This window comes from Vanacampus margaritifer, chromosome 15, assembly GCF_051991255.1.
Source record: "Vanacampus margaritifer isolate UIUO_Vmar chromosome 15, RoL_Vmar_1.0, whole genome shotgun sequence".
In the NCBI taxonomy this organism is placed as follows: Eukaryota; Metazoa; Chordata; class Actinopteri; order Syngnathiformes; family Syngnathidae; genus Vanacampus; species Vanacampus margaritifer.
The window spans coordinates 17,164,292-17,185,655 of record NC_135446.1 but is presented as its reverse complement, the minus strand read 5'-3'; the positions used below and the strand labels follow the sequence as shown (position 1 = coordinate 17,185,655).

The following is a 21,364-nucleotide window of genomic DNA, read 5'->3' as shown; positions in this document are numbered from 1 at the left end:
TTTGTCCACAGACACTCTCATTGCATACTGGAACAAACTTAACCCTCAAGATGTTATGAATTTTCTCAGTTTGCTTGAGTGAGTCACTTTTAAATGTGCAGATGTCGCCAATGAAAACAGAATGAAATCGCAATGCTAAGCTAAGCTGCTTGCATTTGATTGACAGGATCTGTCTGGTTCAGTTTCGGTACATTGGGAAAAGGAACATCGGCAGGTGAGTTGTCCTAGCAGTGTTAACCTCTAAACCTGTTTGTAACGTGGCTGATTTCTGTTTTTTGTTTCCCTTTCGTGCGCGTGCTATCAAGGAATCAGGAGGTGTGCGCTTCAAAGTTGTTTTCCCCAGACAGGAAGTCTCAGACAATGCCGGCCATGCGATGCAACCGAGCCAGCACCATTCAGACCAAAATCAACCAGTTCGGCACCCTGGAGGCCTCGCTCACTTTCAACATAGGTGGGACACACGCTGTACTCACTTTTGTTGGCTAATTTAACAAGTTACATCTGCATGTCCGCACTGACTCATGTTTATCATACATTCCATGCTCATGACTAATAGTGGTTTCACCTTTATCGGCTATGCTTGGCATTTGTATGGAGCTTTTAAAGTCGGATTGAACGATTTAGAAAAATAACCTAATTGCGATTTTTAAAAATTATTTTAAATTTGTACAGACGCTCCCCACCTTACGAGCGAGTTACATTCCGTACGATTATGGAAAAGAAAGTAGCGGGAACCCGGTGCGGTAACATTAAAACACCTGCGGCAGTATTCCCCAAATTTAGCTAGCGCGGCTTATAGTCAGGTGCGCCTTATAGGCCAGAAATGACTGTAAGTGGAAATAAAAACGGATATAAAAAATATAATTTTAAGATTAAATACAAAACAACAATATAAACGGACATAAAAACAATATACAAGTAAAAATAAATACATAAATTAAAAATGGGATTCAAGGAATACAAATAAATGTGGAAATAAATAAATATATAATTAGAAAATATTTATTTATTTTATGCTGCAGACAATGTCAGCATGAAATGTTATTCAAATGAGGGGGCGGTCTCAAGTGTGTCATATCTGTTTTTATTTTTAACTTTTATTCATTGATTTTATTTGAGCATTTTTGGTCCTCCATAATTATTTTACAAGCAGGAACTAGACATTAGAAGAATAGAAAATTGGCATTAATTTCATGCAATTTTAGGTGAAAGTATTATGTTGGGAAATATGGATCTTTCTTTAAAATTAACTATACAGACGCTCCCCACCTTACGAACGAGTTACGTTCCGGACCATCGTTCGTAAGGTGAATTTGTTCGTAAGTTGCTTCAGTGCTATATTTTGCATTATAATTTATGTTTAAAGCCTATATAAGTATATTGAAGGTTTATATAAGTATGTTTAAGGCTTGTACAAGTAACCTGCATTGGTTTGTACTGAAAAAAACTTTTAATAAAATGGAGAGAATACGTACAGTACTGTACTGTACTACGTATGTTAGAGAGAGAGAGCGAAAGACACACACACAGTATGTACATGTACGTATTAAGATAAATAAAATGAAGTTTAACTTACTTTTGGAAGATGTACTCGATGCTTAAGGAGATGATGGAGGAGGAGGAAGAGGAGGATTTTATATCATGAGAGATTCTTCGTCGTCGCTGGAATCGGCTTCAAAAGTTATTTCCTCCTTCATGGGGACCGGCGTTTTCTTCCTCCTCCTCCTCGACACGTTGCTGAGCCTCCAATGAGCTCTCACAGCGCCAAGCGTCGGTATTAGCGGCGGAAAGAAGCACTACGCGCAATACAAAATCGAACTTACAGCATCTCTTTCCGAACATTTTTCGACATACTGTACGCGCAGACATGTTCGTATGTACCGTTGTTCGTAACTCGAATGTTCGTAAGTAGGGGAGCGTCTGTATTACAATTAGAGATGGAAGAGGGCCGATACCAGGCCTTATTTCAAGGTATTGGTACTTGGCTATGGAGGACCAAAACTGCCAAAATAAAAACAGTAATTTCTGGACTATAAGCCGCTACTTTTTTTCACTTGCATTCGACCCCGCGGCTAATACAAAGGTATCCATTAGATCACAAGTGGGGGTGCACTGTAAGGGAAGCGCAAGAACGTCGAGCAGAGCAAAACAAACCAAGTGAGCCCAAATACAGTAGAAGAGACAGAACAAGAGCGAGACAATTTGCACCCTCATTATGGAAAAGAAAGTAGCGGGAACCCGGTGCGGCAACATTAAAACACCTGCGGCAGTATTCCCCAAATTTAGCTAGCGCGGCTTATAGTCAGGTGCGCCTTATAGGCCAGAAATGACTGTAAGTGAAAATAAAAACGGATATAAAAAATATAATTTTAAGATTAAATACAAAACAACAATATAAAAGGACATAAAAACAATATACAAGTAAAAATAAATACATAAATTAAAAACGGGATTCAAGAAATACAAATAAATGTGGAAATAAATAAATATATAAATAGAAAATATTTATTTATTTTATGCTGCAGACAATGTCAGCATGAAATGTTATTCAAATGAGGGGGCGGTCTCAAGTGTGTCATATCTGTTTTTATTTTTAACTTTTATTCATTGATTTTATTTGAGCATTTTTGGTCCTCCATAATTATTTTACAAGCAGGAAGTAGTCATTAGAAGAATAGAAAATTGGCATTAATTTCATGCAATTTTAGGTGGAAATACTATGTTGGGAAATATGGATCTTTCTTTTCAAATGAACTATAGTTGTTTTCCTTTTTGGAAATGTTATGTATTAAAATCGGTGTGAAAAAAGTGATATCAAACATGCCTACAATAAGAAATATCAGATTTATTACAGTATATATAAACGTTTTGTTTTTATAGGTTAGGCTTACACTTAAATTCAGGCAAATGAACCATGGATTCATATGAAAGACAGTTTATTTGTCTGCTTGGATTAGTCAAATTTAGTTAGTGTGTGTGTGTCTGTTTGTCTGGTGGGGGTTCAGGGATGGGGGCATCCGAAGCAGAAATCCATCACCAAGCCCTGCTCGAGGGCAACATTTCCACTGAGGTCTGCTTAAGTGTCCTGGATGTCCTTTCACTTTTCATCCAGTGCTTTAAGGTGAACACACACAGTCACACACTCATGTTAACTGCGTGAGAGCTGTGTCTAATATTTCACTTGTGTTGTTGTCAGACCCAGCTGACGGACAGCGACGGCCACAACCCGCTGATGAGGAAGGTGTTTGACGTTTACCTGACCTTCCTCAAAGTGAGCCAATCAGAAGCCGCCCTCAGGCACGTGTTTGCTGCGCTGCGGGCGTTCATGAGCAAGGTCGGTGCAGCTGCAGAAATGCAAAGATCAAAAATGTTGCTGTCAGTCTGAGAAGAAAAACATTGACCAAAGTGCTCTCTCTTAGTTCCCATCAGTGCTGTTCAAAGGTCGCGTAACCCTTTGCGAGCTTCTGTGCTGCGAAGTGCTCAAGTGCTGCGTGTCCAAGATGGCCTCCCTGAGGGCCGAAGCCTCGGGGCTGCTCTACCTGCTCATGAGGAACAACTACGAGTACACCAAGAGGAAGACCTTCCTGCGCACGCACCTGCAGGTAAAATCCAAGCCCAGTTTTGCTTTTAGCCCGGCGATATTTCTCCTTCTTTCGTCTTTCTCGCCAGATCATCATCGCGGTGAGCCAGCTGATCTCCGACGTGGCGCTCAGTGGAAGCTCGCGCTTCCAAGAATCGCTTTCCATTATCAACAACTTTGCAAACAGCGACAAGGCTATGAAGGTATTGGCAGGTTCATGTCCAAAGATTAAAATCCAGTCGCTATTTTGAGTTTGTCGGCTAAAGAAGCACAATTGGTGAAATAAAAAAATAATATATGAATAGGAACACTTTCAAGCTTAAAGTGGAAGTCCACCTTAAACATTTCTTACCAATAATATGTTATATGTGACCTCACTAGTCTGAACATGACATTCTGATTAATATTACATTTGTGGAATATGAGTTGTGAAACCAAATCCAGCTGTTTTTATCCATCTCAGGGGGCGGCCATTTTGCCACTTGCTGTCAACTGAAGATGACATCACAGTTGCTCAGGGCTCAGCAGCAACCAATCGCAGCTGACCTGTTTTCTGAAGCTGCGCTCGGATTGGTTGTTACCTCAGACCTGAGCAACATTGATGTCATCTTCAGTTGACAGCAAGTGGCAAAATGGCCGCCCCTGAGATGGATGAAACTCAACGCAATATTAACCAGAATACCATATTAGAGGGACTGCATAGAACATATTACCGTAATAAAAAAAAATTCAAAAATGGGGGTGTACATTCTAAAAATATAAAAAATTATATATCAATTTTGCCATGACAATATAAACATTTAAATGTCAGGCTAAAACAGACGGCCTAAACAAATATATATTTGTTAAGTGAAGCCTATAAATACTTAAAAAAAATAAAAGTAATCCATAAATAATTACTCATGTTCATTTAAAAACATGGTTATTTTCATTTATTCTTAAACATCACTATTAAAAATGTTCTGCCAATTTGGCCAAAACGGTTGTCAAATTTATGGTTAGCTGGCTTGTCAGCAACTGTTTAACATCATTTAGAATGTAACTTGTAATCTAACTTAGTTACTAATTAATTAATTTTAAAAGTAACTAGTTATAAGTTACTTTTAAAGTCAGGGCATTAGTAAAATAACTAGGTTACTTTTTTTTTTTAAAGATAACTGTGGCATCACTCATTCATGACAAAAAACATCTTTCTTCTTTAGTCAACAGGCTTCCCTTCAGAGGTCAAGGGTCTAACCAAGCGCATCCGTACGGTGCTGATGGCCACAGCCCAGATGAGGGAGCATGAGAAAGACCCGGAAATGTTGCTGGACCTGCAGTACAGCCTGGCCCGGTCCTATGCCAGCACCCCCGAGCTGAGGCGCACCTGGCTCGACAGCATGGCTCGCGCGCACCTCAAGAATAACGATCTTTCCGAGGTAGAATTTGCTTTCTGCAAATTGACTGTAGCGTTTGCATTGCCGCTCATCGTGATTGTGATTGTTTTCATAGGCCGCCATGTGTCACGTTCATGTGGCTGCGCTGGTTGCTGAATACCTGCACAGGAAAAGTAAGATGGAATGCCCACTGAAAATATCCAACATACTCAGGGATGTGATTTTTCCGCTAATTCACGGAATTCCGCTTTTTTTTTATCTCCCCCCCCCCCAAAAAAAAAAATTGATTTTTTTTTTTTTATTTTATTTGATTTTTTTTTTTGTAGTTCATTGTGTATGCACATGACTCCGACAGATAACATCTTCTGCTATAACAAAGACATTTGTGGTATGCTCTAATATGAGTTACTTTTCATTTGGTCACGATACAATTATTTGTTCATGAAATTTGAACTCTTCAACATTATTTATGTGTTAACTTAGTAATCACATTAGTTAGATATGATGATATTCTCAGTGATAGTTTTTAAGAGCAAAGGCAGTCCAATGTTTTTGAATGTGACTGATTTTGAGTTGACTAAAACTGCCATTTTATATGGGATAGTTCAATATACATTGAAAATTTATGCTGTTGTTTTGTCTATTTCTTTGTCATGTCAGTGCATTGAAAGTACTTAAAAACACGGAAAACCCATGAGCTCCAAGCCCCCTTGTCCCCCCACCACGGCGCTGCCCTGGACCTAGCTGGGTGCCAGCGGCCCCCAGACCCCCGGCTAAATTTTCCGATAATTTCACTTTGGTCAAATCACATCCCTGCATACTGTATTTTCACAGTTTTTTTGGTTGTTTTTTTTTTTTGCCTTTGCTTCCTAACGGACAGAGTTGTTCCCGAGCGGGCTCGCCGCATTTAAGAAGGTCACGCTTAATATTGAGGAGGAAGCCGCCATGAAGGAAGACACGGGGATGCAAGACGTCTATTACACCGAGGTTCTTTGAAGCCCTCGCGCAAAGTGTTGATTGTCATGAATTCAACCATTTTGATTTTTCCCCGCGCTTCTCTTCAGGAGGTCCTCGTGGAGCACCTGGAGGTTTGCGTGGAGGCTCTGTGGAAAGCCGAGCGCTACGAGCTCATCACGCACATCGCCAAACTGGTGATCCCCTGCTACGAGAAGCGCCACGAGTACGAGGTAAGTGGAACCGCAACAATTATCGCATGTGGTCGTGTGCATCTCTCCATACAACGCCATCGCATCCTTGCAGAAACTGAGCCGACTGTACAACACACTGCACAGAGCCTACAACAAAGTCATGGAGGTGATCCAATCGGGTCGCAGGCTACTCGGGACCTACTTCAGAGTCGCCTTCTATGGACAGGTGTGTGTGTGTGTTCCACTACTACTACTACAACTTTTGATTTCATCACATCTTCAAGCAAGTGTGTGTTTTGTGTAGGGTTTCTTCGAGGAGGAGGACGGAAAGGAGTACATCTACAAAGAGCCCAAACTCACCGGCCTTTCCGAAATCTCCCAGCGCCTGCTGACGCTCTACGGGGATAAGTTTGGACCTGAAAACGTCAAGAGCATTCAAGACTCCAATAAAGTGCGTTGTAGTTTGTTACCAATTCAGTCACGCCGAAAACAAGTCATACCTGAGCTTGCGTCCCCCCCCCCCTCAGGTGAACCCTAAAGATCTGGACCCCAAGTTCGCCTACGTGCAGGTGACCTTTGTCAAGCCCTACTTTGAGGAGAAGGAGGCGCCGGAGAAGAAGACGGATTTTGAGAAGTGCCACAACATTAATCGCTTCGTGTTTGAGACGCCGTACACGTTGTCGGGCAAGAAGCACGGCGGCGTGGAGGAACAGTGCAAAAGGAAGACCGTGCTAGCAAGTAAGGGGAACAAACATCAACTTGGATCATCAGCAGTCAAATGATGAACACACAGAATGCATTTCAGGGCGTATCCGTTTCATTTAAGTGCACAAATGGCTGGCCATTATGTCTGTAATTTCAATCTAATTATCTTTTTCTCAGATACTTTCCTCCTTCCTGTCTGCCTCTTTCATCAGCATTCAACTATGCCAGGGGTCTGCAACCCGCGGCTCTGGAGCCACACGTGGCTCTTTAGTACCTCTCCCGTGGCTCCCTGTGGATCTTTAAAAAAAAAAAAAAAAAAAAAAAAAGAGTAGAAATGTTTTTTACGTATTTATTATTATTTTTTAGATAAAATATTCTTTAAATTAATTTCTTTTTATTTTTTTACGTTTATAATTAAATATCAAAAATGTCATAAAATATACAGAAAATTGCCAAAAAGAAGTCAGAAATGAAATTGTTAAAAAAGTAATTATAAAATGTCCAAAATGAAAAGAAGAAATCCAGAAAAATAACATAGAATTTACGCAACCACCACCGACACCCCCCCCCCCCAAAAAAAAAGGTCAGAAAATGTATTTAAGAAAAGGCAACGGAAAAATGTTCAAGAAGTAACCAAAAAATTTCAAAAAAATTAATTCCCAAAATTACCATAAAATTTCCACAAAACTGCCAGAAATTTGTCAGAAAATTGACAGCAAAAAAGGCCGTTTTTTTTTATTAATGGCAATAAATTGCCCAAAAAAGAGAGGCAGAAAATGACCAAAAAATTGCCCAAAATGTCAGAAATTTGACTAAAAGATAGAAAAGTCTAAAAATGTATGAAAATGAGAGAGAAAAAAAATCAAAAAACAAAAGGTGAAAGGTAGAAGAAAATGAATCTCAAAGTATTGGATGCTGCATGTTTTTTTATAATTATTGTGCAGCTCTAATTAGCTCTTGGACCTTCAGTACATTAGACTAACACAGTAACACACATCACATTGTTCAAATGTTTTGCGGCTCCAGACTGATTATTTAAAAATTTATTTGGCCTAAAATGGCTCTTTTGACAGTAAAGTTTGTTGACCCCTGAACTATGCTGTTGTCAAGCTTTATAAAGCCAAGGCATCCATTTATCCGTCCAGCCATCCATCCATTTTCTGAACCGCTTGCTGGAACCTATCTCAGCTGGCATCGGGCGGGAGGGCGGGGTACACCCTGACCGAGTCACAGATGTGATATATTGACTTTCTCTCGACTTCCCTCAGCGGCCAACACCTTCCCCTACGTAAAAAAGCGCGTGGAGGTGGTCGGGGAGAAGCACGTGGACCTGCGGCCGGTGGAGGTGGCCATCGACGAGATGAGGTCTCGCACGGCCGAGCTGCACAAACTGTGCTCCAGTGCGGAAGTGGACATGATCCAGCTGCAGCTCAAACTTCAGGGCTGCGTCTCCGTGCAGGTCAGACGTCTCCCGATGTCACGTCAAAGCGGGTCGCTGCGAGTTGCCGAATGTGTTTGTGGTCGCAGGTGAACGCCGGGCCCATGGCCTACGCTCGCGCCTTCCTGGATGACAGCAAGTCCAACCAGTCTGGCAAGAAAGTGAAAGAGCTTAAAGAGATTTTCAGGCAAGTCGTCCTCTGCCGGCCCAGTGAAAAAAATCTTTGACGTCTATAGCCGTCTACGGCAGTGAATGTGTTAAGCGCGGTTAGTTATATGTTGCATCTTTTGGTAGACGTTTTGTGGAGGCGTGCAGCATGGCTTTGGATATCAACGAGCGTCTGATCAAAGAAGACCAGTTTGAGTACCACGAGGGCCTCAAGGCCAATTTCAAAGACATGGTGAAGGAGCTCTCTGACATCATCCATGAGCAGGTAACGCGATCGATCGCCTTGTGTTTCCATTCCAAAAATCACTTAGCACCTAAGCAGGCCTATAGTCAGGGATGTGATTTTTCCGCTAATTCGCGGAATTCCGCTTTTTTTATCTCCCCCCCAAAAAAAAAATTTTTTTTTTTTTGTAGTTCATTGTGTATGCACATGACTCCGACAGATAACATCTTCTGCGATAACAAAGACATTTGTGGTATGCTCTAATATGAGTTACTTTTCATTTGGTCATGATACAATTATTTGTTCATGAAATTTGAACTCTTCAACATTATTTATGTGTTAACTTAGTAATCACATTAGTTAGATATGATGATATTCTCAGTGATAGTTTTTAAAAGCAAAGACAGTCAAATGTTTTTGAATGTGACTGATTTTGAGTTGACTAAATGTTAAAAATAAAAACTAAACTAAAAAATGTTGCCATTTTATATGGGATAGTTCAATATACATTGAAAATTTATGCTGTTGTTTTGTCTATTTCTTTGTCATGTGAGTGCATTGAAAGTACTTAAAAACACGGAAAACCCATGAGCTTCGGGGGGCTTTGCCCCCCGTGTCCCCCCACCAGGGCACTGCCCTGGACCTAGCTGGGTGCCAGCGGCCCCCAGACCCCCGGCTAAATTTTCAGATAATTTCACTTTGGTCAAATCACATCCCTGTATAGTGTGTGTTTGTGAAAGTGTCACTGTCGCTGTTACAGTACTTTCGAAGTGAAAAAGATATTTGGCAACATCATTTCCTTTTCCCCTCTGGATTCCCGAAAATGTATCGCAATGTCACGAAAGTCAGACATGTCAAGTGTGTGTGCGTGATTGTGATATTGCATCCTCTCTTTGCGTTCAAACTAACTGGTCTAACTCGACTTTTTTCTTTTTCCAACTATGCTGGCCCTCAGCTTTAAGGAAATAAGGTATAAAAAAAAAAAAAAAGTGCAACAAAACATTGAATGGCATCCTACAGTTGTGCTAATTAACCGGAGCTAATCATACGGTTGACAGATAAACACAATGGCAATGCGAACAACACAATAAAATCAAACAGAATATAACTCTGTATGTATTTCACTCAGTATAGTATCCACATTATTTCTCTTTGGCTGCAGATCTACCAGGAGGGCATGATGCGCTCGCTTCTGCAAAACTCCCTCAACGTGTTCCGCGCCATCAGCGGGACTTCGGCTGACCTCTGCTGACGCTCCTAATAAGAGGGGGGCGCCTCTCTTAACCCCTACAAGACAAGAGGACGACGCGAGGCTGCGTCTCGACCGGATGTGCACGTTTGGGAGTCAAGCCGTAACGGGAAGAATGTAAAAGCAGCATGTCGGGTTTCGAGTCATGCTCAGGTGCACTGCTTTTGGGGGGATTTTTCTTCTTTTCAAATGACGACATATTGCGGGGACTGACTTGTGTTCGCCATTTAGCGTACTATGCAGCGTACTATTTTCTTTCACAGCGACAAAGCTGCAAACGCGCCTGCACGGCTGTTAAACAAGGACTCCACAGGTTTGATTTTCCAGCCGATAACGTAAACACACGGGTCGTGTTTAAAGAGTGTCAAGTTGCTTCAAATGTCAACAAGAATTCAGGCAAGGCAAGGCCTGTGTTGCAGCTGTTGAGTTACAGAAGCGCTTGGATTTTTTTTTTGTTGCTATTCTTATAGAGTATTTCACAAGTGCTACACTGAATAATTGCCAAGCTGATGTACATATTGGTCATTATCACTCTATGTGTATTTCATGTGTTCATGCTTGTAAGTACTAGGTTTATTTATATGCGTCACGTTGGACTTTGGAAGCTGAATGTGCGGTGGTTTACTTTTTTTGCATTCTATACAGTAGTTACTTGTCACCTGCACTTCCTTGTACAGCCCCCCCCCCCCCCGCCCCCTCCCCTTATTAAAGCAAGTCAAGTTTTTATTTTGATTTTATTTCAGCTTTTTAAATGGTGTCTCAAATAATACTAATTCAATATCAAATGAAATACATTTAAAAGCTAAGGAAACAATGCAGTGCGTCCATAATCACAAACGTGTTGTGTCTTAATGTTAACGAAGTGTGCGTGCATTTTGCTCGTTTGCATTGTGGGCGGGGATCGTGTGTTGTGAAATTGCAAGGATGGACACTCGTCACTTTCCACACTCTCTCCACCCACATAAGTTCCCGGCACACAGGTTACAGGACTTGTGTACTTTTTTTTTTCCCACCTCCTGTTCCCGTTTCCCTACTATTGTCCCTCGACAAATTTAAAACCCGTCAACATTACTTGGACCGAAGACGTCAACCCTGCAAAACATGCGGAAACAAGCGGAGAGTATGTGTTTAATTCTGGCTCTTTTTTTCCACTCGTCCCTGCCGTTTACGCTCCACGGCGAAGAAGGTAAGACATACAAAGTGTTATTTATGTCAAGCAAAAACACTTTAAAGCGAAATCTTGACTTTGTTTTGCTCCTTCTGAAAGAGGCGATCTGCGTTTATGGCAACCAAAGTACAAATCGACGCCTTACTGCGCACTTTTTCCGCTGACCGAAAACAAATACTCGACTGTTGGCTATCACTGCTATAAAACCTGAAACGCATGTATTTTCACCGAATGTCAGTAAACGTGCCAAATGAATAATTCTGTCGTTTGAAAGAAGTGCAACACAGTTACAGCTGTTTGAGAAGGTCCGCGGCGGATCTTGACCATACCGCAACAACATGTCATGTCATTTGACGTAACAGTAAACGGTTTACAAAAATGAATACATTTAAATGAAATAAATAGGAAAGATAGCTTTTAAAAACTGAAATAAATGAATCCTGAACATGTAAATGTACTTTTAAGTCATGATTAGACAAATGCTATGTGCAATGTCTTAACCCTGGAGAACCCACGGGGTCAAATTTGGCCCTTATAAATTCTGCTACTCAAATAACTAAGACCTTCTTTTTTTTTCAGCAGTGATTTTGTCCCTGTGTTCTTGTTTCCATTGGCCAAAGCGTGTCTGTACATTCAAAATCCAGTTCTAAAATGCAACAAATAAAACAAAAAAATTATATTGTTCAATGTAGCTGTGTATTTGATTGATTATTTTCTTAAATTCTAAATAGTTTGCTGACAGTTTTTGTTATTCTGATTTTTCGAAATGATACCCCTAAATCCCAAAAGGGTCAAATTTCGCCCTGATCCTAAATTAGGGAATAAAGGGTTAAAATTGAAAAAAAAAACATATATTTTGGTGTTCAGTGAATTTATAGCAGTCATTTAATGTATAATTCATAATTTTCCAAAGGCGAAAAGGGTTCTTGGGTTCTCCAGGGTTATTAATTGACACACTGCTGCCAATGATGAGCGGATCAAAGTAAACAGCTTGACTTTCCAAAAGCAATTCTAAGGGCAATCCACAGATTTGGATCGAGTTTAGCAGAATAATAACTACTGCAAGATGGTATGGTGTCCCACAGGGTTCAGGGATCTGCTCTACCCAGGTTGCATCTTAGAAAACAGCGGTGGTTATTTTAAAGTGCTCTTAAAATATAGAGTTGAGTTGGAATCGGCGTCCTAACTGCAGGATTTGCAATGCCAAATTGAACAATTCTAGTCCAGCACAACTAGCTATCTATCTAAATTCATAAAACACTTTCTTCAACTGCATGGAGATGGAGAATACAATAACACGATGCTTTCTAAATTCAAGGTGAAGAAAGCCAGATTTGATGAAAAGGCAGTAAACCCTTTACCACAGTATGTCTTCTTGAATTAGAGAAAAAAAAAAAACATTATTTTTAAAGGGTGTGGTTAATGCACATTTGATAATGGTGGGTTTCATTACCTCCAACAATGTTAAGAACCACTGGTACTACTATGTACAACATATATTGAAAGGATATAAATTGATAGAGGCAAGAAGTGATTGGCTTACTGTAGGAAGTATTTTGGCAGCTCACAATGCCCTGAGCATCTGATACTTCCTGGCCAAGAAGAACATCGCTAGAAACCTCCTAAGTCACCTGACCTCAGGCCATTTCCCTTCTCCTTCCCAACCAAGTTGTTCATCATGAGTCAAATGTTCGTTAACAGGTTCCTCCTTTTTTTAATGTTCTTTCCCAAAAGATCGTCTTCCTCCACCAACGGAGCTATCATACGAGTGGCTCGACCCGTTTACGGTGAACGTGTCTTGGCAGAGGCCTAACGAGCTGCCGGACCGCTGCGACGTAAAGTACAGATATGGGCCGAATAATGTAGGAGACACAAACAGAAACGATTTAGACACTTTGAGGTGTTACATGACTCAAATGTAGCCATGTGTTGTTGTTGTTTTTTTTATTATAGCATAGCACAGTGTGGACAAACTTCATAACGACTCTTCTGACGGATGATGCCGGCTCTTCTAGCTGGACCGTCAAAGTCCGAACTGCCGAACGGCGGAACTGCGGAAAGGGCGAGAGCGTGTCTGCTTCCATCGTCATTGACCCCCTCCAACCTCCAGGTACAGGACACCAGGGCGGTTGTAATTTCAAATTACAATTGAAAGACTAAATAACTAATTTTCATTCAAATTTAAATGAAATTGAATATTTATTTTCATAGGTGGCAAATCCAGGTCCGGAAAGTAAAAAGCCTGCCACAGTTCTTTGGCTTTAGGACCAGGCCCTAGCTAGCTAGCGCCCGAGCTAGCTCCCAGAGAGCTCGTTTACCTGCTAGGGAGCTAGCTAGCTAGCACTTGGGGCTAAAGCCAAACTGTCTGGAACCAGATTTGCCACCTCTGTGAATTTGGAAAATAACAGGAGGGTGAAAGAGCTACACGCGGCTGTGAATGACAAGCTTAGTCGACCTCATTGAGATAAAAGATGTCATTGATATTTTTGTTTTGTTTTTCATGTGACGCTGTTACTGTTATCATTTTTGGTCAAGTATTTTCCTCGTTTGTAGCATAATGCTATGTGATTAGCACTTAGTCCACATCAATTTATGATGTTGACGAGTAAACTAATGTATTCAAGACGACGCCACGGCACCTTGAATCGATTCCTTCCCGTCACTGGTTGTTTTTTGGACTTGACAGCTCATCTGGTGACTGACTTCAAATGTTTTCTCCGAGCAACGAGGATGGATTGTTCCTGGATCCCGAGCGATCCCTCCGTTAAATTGACTCTCTTTTACAGGTGAGGAAAAAAGACAACATGTATGTAAGTTGAGTAAACATGTATTTGGATCGTGTACGCATGCCTTGATGCCTTTTTCTGGTCGGCGCAGGTTTTGTGGCAGCGCTGCAGAAATCAGACAAAGTTTGAAGGAATGCAAGGAGTCTTTTCGCCACGGGGTCAGGGACGGCTGCTACCTGAGCGCTAACTTACTCAACGAAAACGTCTGCATGCTCATGAGAAGCAATGCTTCGATGAGAACGTTTCAACCTAAGAAAGGTCTGTTCTTTTTTTTTTTTTTTTCTTTTTTTTTCTTCTTTTTTTTTCTCTTTTTTTTTCCCAGGAGAGCTCAGTATTGTTCATTTGATTTGACATCATCATTGCTCTCCTTTTTAAAAAATAAAAAATAAAAAATATATATACAAAAAAAACCTTTTTTTTTTTAAATAATTTTTTTTAAAATATATATACATATACACACATATATATATATAATTTTTTTTTTAAATATATATACATATACACATATATATATATATATATATTTTTTTTTTTTGTATGTGGGTGAGCATGTGCATGTGCGTGCGTGCGTGTGTGTATTCATCAGTTCACCTAAAGCCCATTAAAAAAAAATCCCATACTAATAATATAATATAATAATAAATTGCCAAATGCAGAAACATCAATGTAAGTTATCACGATGTGGTGGCTCTCGCTAACAGACAGAATTAAGTAACCAGAATTAGGTTAAAAAATTCTATATACGTAGACCATGTTTCTATAAATTTTGATATTTGGTTTTTATTTGAGGCAGATATTTTTTCCATTAAAATGTGATTTATGAGGAGGTTAGACCATTGGTCGATATTCAGAGTTTGTTTATTTTTCCAGTTAACAAGAATTGTTTTTTTAGCGATAGTAAGGGCTACAAGTGTAGATTGAAATTGTTTATGTGGTAAGTCAGTTGTTGTTAGGTCACCTGGCAAACACAAGTTTGGAGATAAAGGTATCCTACAGTCCAAAATAGCGGAAAGTTTTTCTAAGACTTTAGTCCAGAAATACATAACCGGAGTACATAACCATAAAGCATGAACATAAGTGTCTGTAGTGTTTTGTAAGCATTGGAGACAAATGTCGGAGTCTGAGAGTCTCATTTTCTTAATCATATATTGAGTAATGTATGTTCTGTGAATAATTTTATATTGGATAAGTTGTAAATTTGTGTGTTTTGTCATTTTAAATGCGTTTTCACAAACTTGAATCCAAAAGTCAGATTCCGGTGCTGTAGACAAGTCTGTCTCCCATTTCGAGATGGGTAAAGACATTTTATCAGTATATGAAAGTAACTTATATATTTTTGAAAGTTTTTTTGTTGTTGTCGGAGAAAGCTTGTTAATCTCTTTAGCTAAAACAGGCGGTTGGAGCGTACCCCGAAGTGTTGGATTTTTTTTCTTTATCATATTTTTAACTTGTAGATAATAGAAAGGTCTGTTCTGATGTCAAAGTACACAATGGAAATGTTCTGAAGTCGTGTGCTGCTTTTCCTCAGTGGTTGATCCTCCAAACCTGCATGTTAGTGAGGAAGGTGACAAGCTAAACCTGAGTTGGGTGCCCTCGGAGGTGGGACCAGACTGCAGTTGGACCTATGAGTTGTGTTACAGCAAATGCAATAACAACGAGGTATTTTATTTTTTTTTTTTGAAGAAAAAAAAAATCTGCACACGCTAAATTGATTCGTGAATTTGCTCATCTTGATTTCCTAGGAATGCCAGCGCGTCATTCCACATGGAGAGCAGAGACAGATTGCCTATGATAAAAACTGCCGTTATGTGTTCCGTTCCCGGGTCACAAGTGGCCACTACTGCAATGAAGTACAGAGTGACTTCAGTGCAGTTGTAGTTTATGGTAAGGAACCAACTGTCAGATTGACAAATTTATCAGCCAAACAGAGTGACCAATTTGCCGTTAAATTAGCGGACAGATATTGATTATTTTAATTTTTTTTTAAATACATAAACTGAGAAGGACCGCCTGCCCTGACCCGGATAGATGGGCGTAAAACTTCTTCAGTCGGTGCTCAGACCGTGTGTTTTTCTCCATTGAAGTACATAAAGATTATTATATAGATTGTCGTCTTTCTCTCACAGGAGTTAATAAGGCCAGAGTGCCACTGGCAGCTGTGGCTGTTGCCGTCGCCATCATCATGTCTGTCGGCATCCTTTTGGCCTGCTATTGCTTCAGGAGGTGGGTTGTATAAGTATACGTACACCACTCTACTTTTGAGGTCATATCTAAAACTGTCATGTTGTGGTGTCTTTGTCAACACAGCGCCATTCTTTTCCCTGACATACCCGATCCATCAGCAATATTAAAGGACATGATGATGAGTGGAAGCACGGAAATTAAAGTAAATAAAATGATTTGAGTCAATTATTCTCTGACGAACCAAAGCACTAACTTTTTTTTTCTTTTTTTTTTTAAAGGCTTCCACCAATTTTTACACGCCTGTGCCAGAATCCATACAACCCTGCAAAATTATGGGAGCTCATGAACTCATCACCCCTGCTGAGCGAATAAAACACAACCCGCAGGATGACCTACCATGATGATGAGCAGCTCAAATGGTCCAATATTAGGACAAGGAAATGGACCTTATCATTCACAAAGACTACTGCCAGTCAGGGCATAGAACGGCGGCCTTTTTTTTTTCCTCATTCTCCTTCAAGTAGAGTTGTGACTGCTGTTGTAGGAAGAAGCAAAAAGCTGCCGGAAGAGTTTACATATGGATGAAACACACACATACACACACACACACACACACACACGCACACGATATATTTTTTCTGTATCTGTTCAACTTGCACTTTGACTTAATTTGTTCAACTCAGGAAAGCTTTTATTGTCGTTACAAACTCTACGTCGTTCAAAATTAACAGAGCTGTAATAACCTGGTTGTCTTTATTACACTATATATACACTACACGACCCACTCTTCTAGAAACTTGTGATCAACAAGAAGATTATTATTTTTTGAATAGGGGCTCGTTTTCCAAATGTTCTGTATCAATAGCACATGCTTTGAGGTTTAAAAAAAAAAGTGAACCTGTTAAAAATCGGTTGAGACATGAGTTTTGATTCATTTTCAATGTACGTGCATTGCCTTTAATGGGAACGTTGCCCCACTAACATGGCCGGCACGTAGGCCCAGAGGCCCTCTTTCGCTTCCTTATTTTCCACCAATCACACAGCACGCTCGAGTACAAGTTAACTTCAAAGACACTCGTAATTCGGATGTAGAAACCTTATTATTCCAATGCCGTTAACGCTAATTTTACGCACAACTGTCTCTGGCCAAATCCTAATATGATGCATAATCTCTGTTATAAATTATATTTTCTATATCATTTACTTATCTTTAATGGGGAACAGTGACAAATGGTCAGCACTGCGCTGAGGGCAAGAGTGGGGGGAAAACTCCGCCCATTTCTCCTGCTTACTCTTTTCCTTTCCTCTGAAACACAAACGGATACGTTGAGCGAGTAGCGAGTCAGCGACATGACAACTCGTCCTGAAAAGTTTCATTGTCGACGCGGCTGGATTACTGTGTTAAAAACCAAAACCAAAAATCAGTGTTATGAGACTTTAAAAGATCGTTGTTGTTTTTTGTCACGAAGACGATGTTTTTGAAAAGTTTGCTTTTATCCGTAGCAGTTTGCTTCTTGGTTGAAGTCGAGCCTCAAACACAAATAGGTAAGAATTTGTACTTTAATATCTGTTTCTCTGCGTCTGCGTATGTCAACATCTTTATTATGTTTTGCCGACAGCCTGGGTGACGTCACACCAGTTTACCTGAACAGCCGCCGTGGTTTAACTGTCTTTTGGTTGTTTGCTTATTTGTTCGTTGCTCTTCATGTCTACATATCGACGCAAAGGGGCCCAACCGCCAAGGAAAGGAAGAGAGGAAGTTTCAAAACTTTGGAGACTCATAGTTTCCCAATTTCGCAGTCAGTCACATCCAAATTAAGTTCTTTTAAATAAGAATGCAATCAATCCCATTTTCATCCACATCACACTTGAGGTTGACGCCTATGTATTAAGGGGATGGTTTATTTTTTTTTGTATTTTATTTCCTTGATCCTGTCATCTCATTTTAGGCAAACCTTTGCCACCACACAACTTAACCCTTCGATGGCTGAGCAACTTTGAGCCCCAACTGTGGTGGGGCCACGAGCATTTGCCGCCTAACTGTAAATATACAGTGGTGATGAGAACAGCAGAGCCGAACAGTAAGGAAGAGAGTGTAAGTAAATGAAAGTCCGAGGCAGCAGTTTGTTGTTCACAAGCCAAAATGGCGTACAACACTCAAATCTCCTATCGGGAGGCCTTTTGACCCGGCCAAAATGCAAAAATGACTTACCGTGATTGTCCTGGAGGTGTAGCCTGATGACTCCTATATTGATTTGTTGTTGTTTCAGACGCATCAAACACCTCCTTCGTGTTACAACCTTGCAATGGAGGGGGGGTCCCTTATTTTCTCTGTTCAGACTACCTGTAACCACACAAATAGCGATCCCACCTACCTCAATGTTACATATCCAGGTAGAGTGCAAGCCTTCAAGAGATATTTTTTTGACTTCCCCTTATGATTATTATTCACTTCCTTCCACTCAAGAGCTGGTTAGTAATGTGCAGTGCGGCATCATCTCGTCCGTGCTGACTCGTTGCTCCTGGGTTCCGCTCAGCTCTCCTCCAGATTTCGCTTTCTATTATCGGTATGACTTTTTTTTTCCCCCTCCTCTTTGCTGAGTAAGCATGCTGTGATTATAGTAACGGTTCCGTTATTTGTCATCCGTGTAAGATTAGACAATGAGGTGGAGGATGTGCCTTCCGGTGCCTTGTCAGAGTGTTCGCGGTACACACTCACCGAAGGCGTGAGGACGGGCTGCCATCTGCAGTCCAAAGCCCACGAGTCCATTCACATGTTGTTTAACGCCACCCTGAACGATGACCTCGTCAGGAACACCTTTAAGGAGAATCTCGTGCTAGGTGGAGTACACGGTCTCACATCTCCTCCACGTTATTCAATGTGTCAATATTTGACCCTTTGACGACCTTTCCTGCTCAGTGACGCCGCATGCTCTAAAATGGAACGCTAGCAAAGTTGCAGGCAAATTCAACCTGAGCTGGAGCCCTCCTGATGTCTTACGTCTGCCTCTTTGGAATTTCATCATAAATTACACTGAGTGTGATTATGAAAAGGTAAGAAATGTTGCTGTTGCGACTGCTTTGACAAAATCTGGAGATTTAAAACAAATGACCAAGTTGTCACAGCCCAAAATGTTCCTTTATGAATATAAAAAGCAAAATATCAACAAAAAGAATAGCACAAAAAAAAAAACATTGCCATGTGCTTAACTCATTCACTGCCATTGACGGCTATAGACGTCAAAAATTCATTTTAACAATTTCTAGTTTAACATTTTTTTCCCCACTTTTGTTAGCAAAAGTATGAAAACCTAGAATTTATTTTTGTATTGGAACATATATATATATATAATTTGTGATTATTCGTGAGTTAACTAGTTTTGTAATTGTAATCGGCCGACGCCCCTAATTTTTTTATGATTTTTTTTTTCTTTAAAAAAAAAATTAAAAATATTTTTTAAAGAAAAGGTTATTAAAAATTAGGGGCATCAGGCGATTAAAATGTGTAGTTGTAATTTATTTATATTTATTAATTTATTTTTAATTAGTAATTAATTGATTTCACTAGTTAACTCATGATTAATCACAAATTTTATATCTGTTCTAAATGTACAAAAACTCTTGTTAACAAAAACGGGAAAAAAAAGTTAATTTTTTAAAGAAAAAAAATCATTAAAAAATTAGGGGCGTCGGCCGATTAAAATGTATAGTTGTAATTAATCACATGATTTCACTAGTTAACTCATGATTAATCACAAATTTTATATCTGTTCTAAATGTACAAAAACTCTTGTTAACAAAAACGGGGAAAAAAAAGTTAACCTAATAAAAATAGTTAAAATGATTTTTTTTACATCTTTAGCTGTCAATGGCAGTGTTAATTTCCCCCTTTCTAATCTCATTTTAGGTTAAAAGGGTCCAGGGAAAGACGTGGGAACTAATGGACCGGGTGCCTCACTGTCAGTACTGTATGACTCTTAAAGCAAACAGCGATCGCGGGGACACGGAATGGAGTGACGTCAAGTGTTTTGGTACGTTGTAGGGAAAACAAGGAGCTTTTTTGGGAAAGCTCATCCGTGCTGGTTTACATGCGCTTCCTCCGCAGAGGCAGACCAAGATGCAAACGTCATGTTGTACGCTGCCATCATCATCCCTCTACTGTGTGCTGTCCTCGCATTCCTGATGTGTGTGTGCTGCAGAAGGTGGGTGAAGGCATCGTCTTTCGAGACTTTAAACCCGACATGGGCCTACATCTTTGTTCTCTGTGCAGGAATCAGGAACACATCTTTAACTCTGGGCCAAAACCTCGGGATCTCATCAGCGATATTTGTAACAACAACAACAACAACATGGTACAGTAATGTTCAAATATGAACAGCACAATGAAAGTCGTTCCACCACTCTATAAAACATTCAGTATTGACATGATTAAATAGAATAAAATTTTTCGTCATCTCTGTCTCTCTTTTTAGAATGAGAAACTTTACAACGTGGAAAAGGAGGAAGTGGAGTGCCAAATCAGTGTGGTGACAGAGAAACAGCAACAAACATACGCCACACGTTTGAGTCATCTATACTGAATTGGGTTGCATTTCATTTTTTACGGGTCTAAAATGTATTTTAGCCTATACTTTTTAGCCTATACTTTTTTTTTTAAGTTGTTTTTTGTAGAACCGGCTTCCATTTACAGCAAAAGCAAACTGCATTTTTGGGAGGTGTCAACGGTTGTGAACGCCACAGTGCCCTCAAGTGGCTGTTTGCGGTACTACAAATACGGCGGCTCAGACTGGTCCTGATGCTGCACGGATGGAGAACGAGCCCCGGTGATGTCGCGGATGCGCTTGCGTACAAATTGTGACTCTACGCCATGGTTTTGACGCAGTCTCTGTGGCGCAATGGAATAGCGCGCTGGACTTCTAATCCAGAGGCTCCGGGTTCGAGTCCCGGCAGAGATGAGTCACTCGGAACCGCCTTAATTGTATTTCGGTGGTTATTTTGCATGGGATACAATTTTTGGTGCTTTGGCAGGCAGGGAACATGTTTGAATACATTAGACTGCCGTGGTGGACATGACTGATGCCACATCCATTTTTTTTTTCATTTAAAAAATATATATATCAGACAATATATATTTTAATTACACATTCAGCTAAAGCAATTAAAAATACGACAATAGATTCAAAGATTACAATTTCAATAAAATTATGTTTTGTCGTTTGTTCTTACCATAGAATGAACATTTAGATTTATACCAGTGCCTTCTTATCTCAATAAATGACAACATCCGAGCAAAATACCCAAGTTTCGTTCGGGTGGGAGAAGGAAAAAAATCCACAAAA

The 21,364-nt window shown here is 40.1% G+C and overlaps 2 protein-coding genes and 1 non-coding gene across 6 annotated transcripts in view; all 3 read left to right on the top strand.

The window, feature by feature from the left end:
* Window positions 1–10,619, top strand: part of dock11 (dedicator of cytokinesis 11) — a 32,862-nt gene extending 22,243 nt beyond the window's left edge. For 2 of the 3 annotated variants that reach the window (XM_077543529.1, XM_077543527.1), the window contains 18 exons: window positions 12–78; window positions 167–214; window positions 306–451; window positions 3,006–3,121; window positions 3,197–3,334; window positions 3,420–3,602; window positions 3,670–3,783; window positions 4,783–4,998; window positions 5,072–5,129; window positions 5,837–5,943; window positions 6,021–6,143; window positions 6,217–6,330; window positions 6,409–6,555; window positions 6,632–6,842; window positions 8,078–8,268; window positions 8,337–8,434; window positions 8,542–8,680; window positions 9,801–10,619. In XM_077543529.1, coding sequence (XP_077399655.1) covers window positions 12–78; window positions 167–214; window positions 306–451; window positions 3,006–3,121; window positions 3,197–3,334; window positions 3,420–3,602; window positions 3,670–3,783; window positions 4,783–4,998; window positions 5,072–5,129; window positions 5,837–5,943; window positions 6,021–6,143; window positions 6,217–6,330; window positions 6,409–6,555; window positions 6,632–6,842; window positions 8,078–8,268; window positions 8,337–8,434; window positions 8,542–8,680; window positions 9,801–9,890 — 2,306 coding nt within the window. In that variant the 3' untranslated portion in view covers window positions 9,891–10,619. Of the gene's footprint in view, window positions 1–11; window positions 79–166; window positions 215–305; window positions 452–3,005; window positions 3,122–3,196; window positions 3,335–3,419; window positions 3,603–3,669; window positions 3,784–4,782; window positions 4,999–5,071; window positions 5,130–5,836; window positions 5,944–6,020; window positions 6,144–6,216; window positions 6,331–6,408; window positions 6,556–6,631; window positions 6,843–8,077; window positions 8,269–8,336; window positions 8,435–8,541; window positions 8,681–9,800 lie in introns of those variants that run through there. The other variant, XM_077543528.1, reaches the window with a different exon arrangement.
* A 5,804-nt stretch (window positions 10,620–16,423) lies between these two features.
* On the top strand, window positions 16,424–21,274 carry LOC144034627 (uncharacterized). 2 transcript variants are annotated; one of them, XM_077543531.1, is made up of 10 exons: window positions 16,424–17,570; window positions 17,975–18,120; window positions 18,296–18,419; window positions 18,493–18,592; window positions 18,679–18,866; window positions 18,946–19,079; window positions 19,933–20,056; window positions 20,131–20,227; window positions 20,296–20,377; window positions 20,498–21,274. In XM_077543531.1, exons 1-10 carry the CDS (start codon window positions 17,498–17,500, stop codon window positions 20,603–20,605), a joined length of 1,176 nt encoding a protein of 391 aa, XP_077399657.1. In that variant the 5' UTR covers window positions 16,424–17,497; the 3' UTR covers window positions 20,606–21,274. The 2 variants fall into 2 exon arrangements, with proteins under 2 accessions (XP_077399657.1, XP_077399656.1); XM_077543530.1 differs by lacking the exon at window positions 16,424–17,570 and adding an exon at window positions 17,580–17,824.
* On the top strand, window positions 20,907–20,980 carry trnar-ucu (transfer RNA arginine (anticodon UCU)). Its single transcript has one exon. It is a non-coding gene; the product is annotated as a tRNA-Arg (tRNA).
* Window positions 21,275–21,364: the final 90 nt, after the last annotated feature.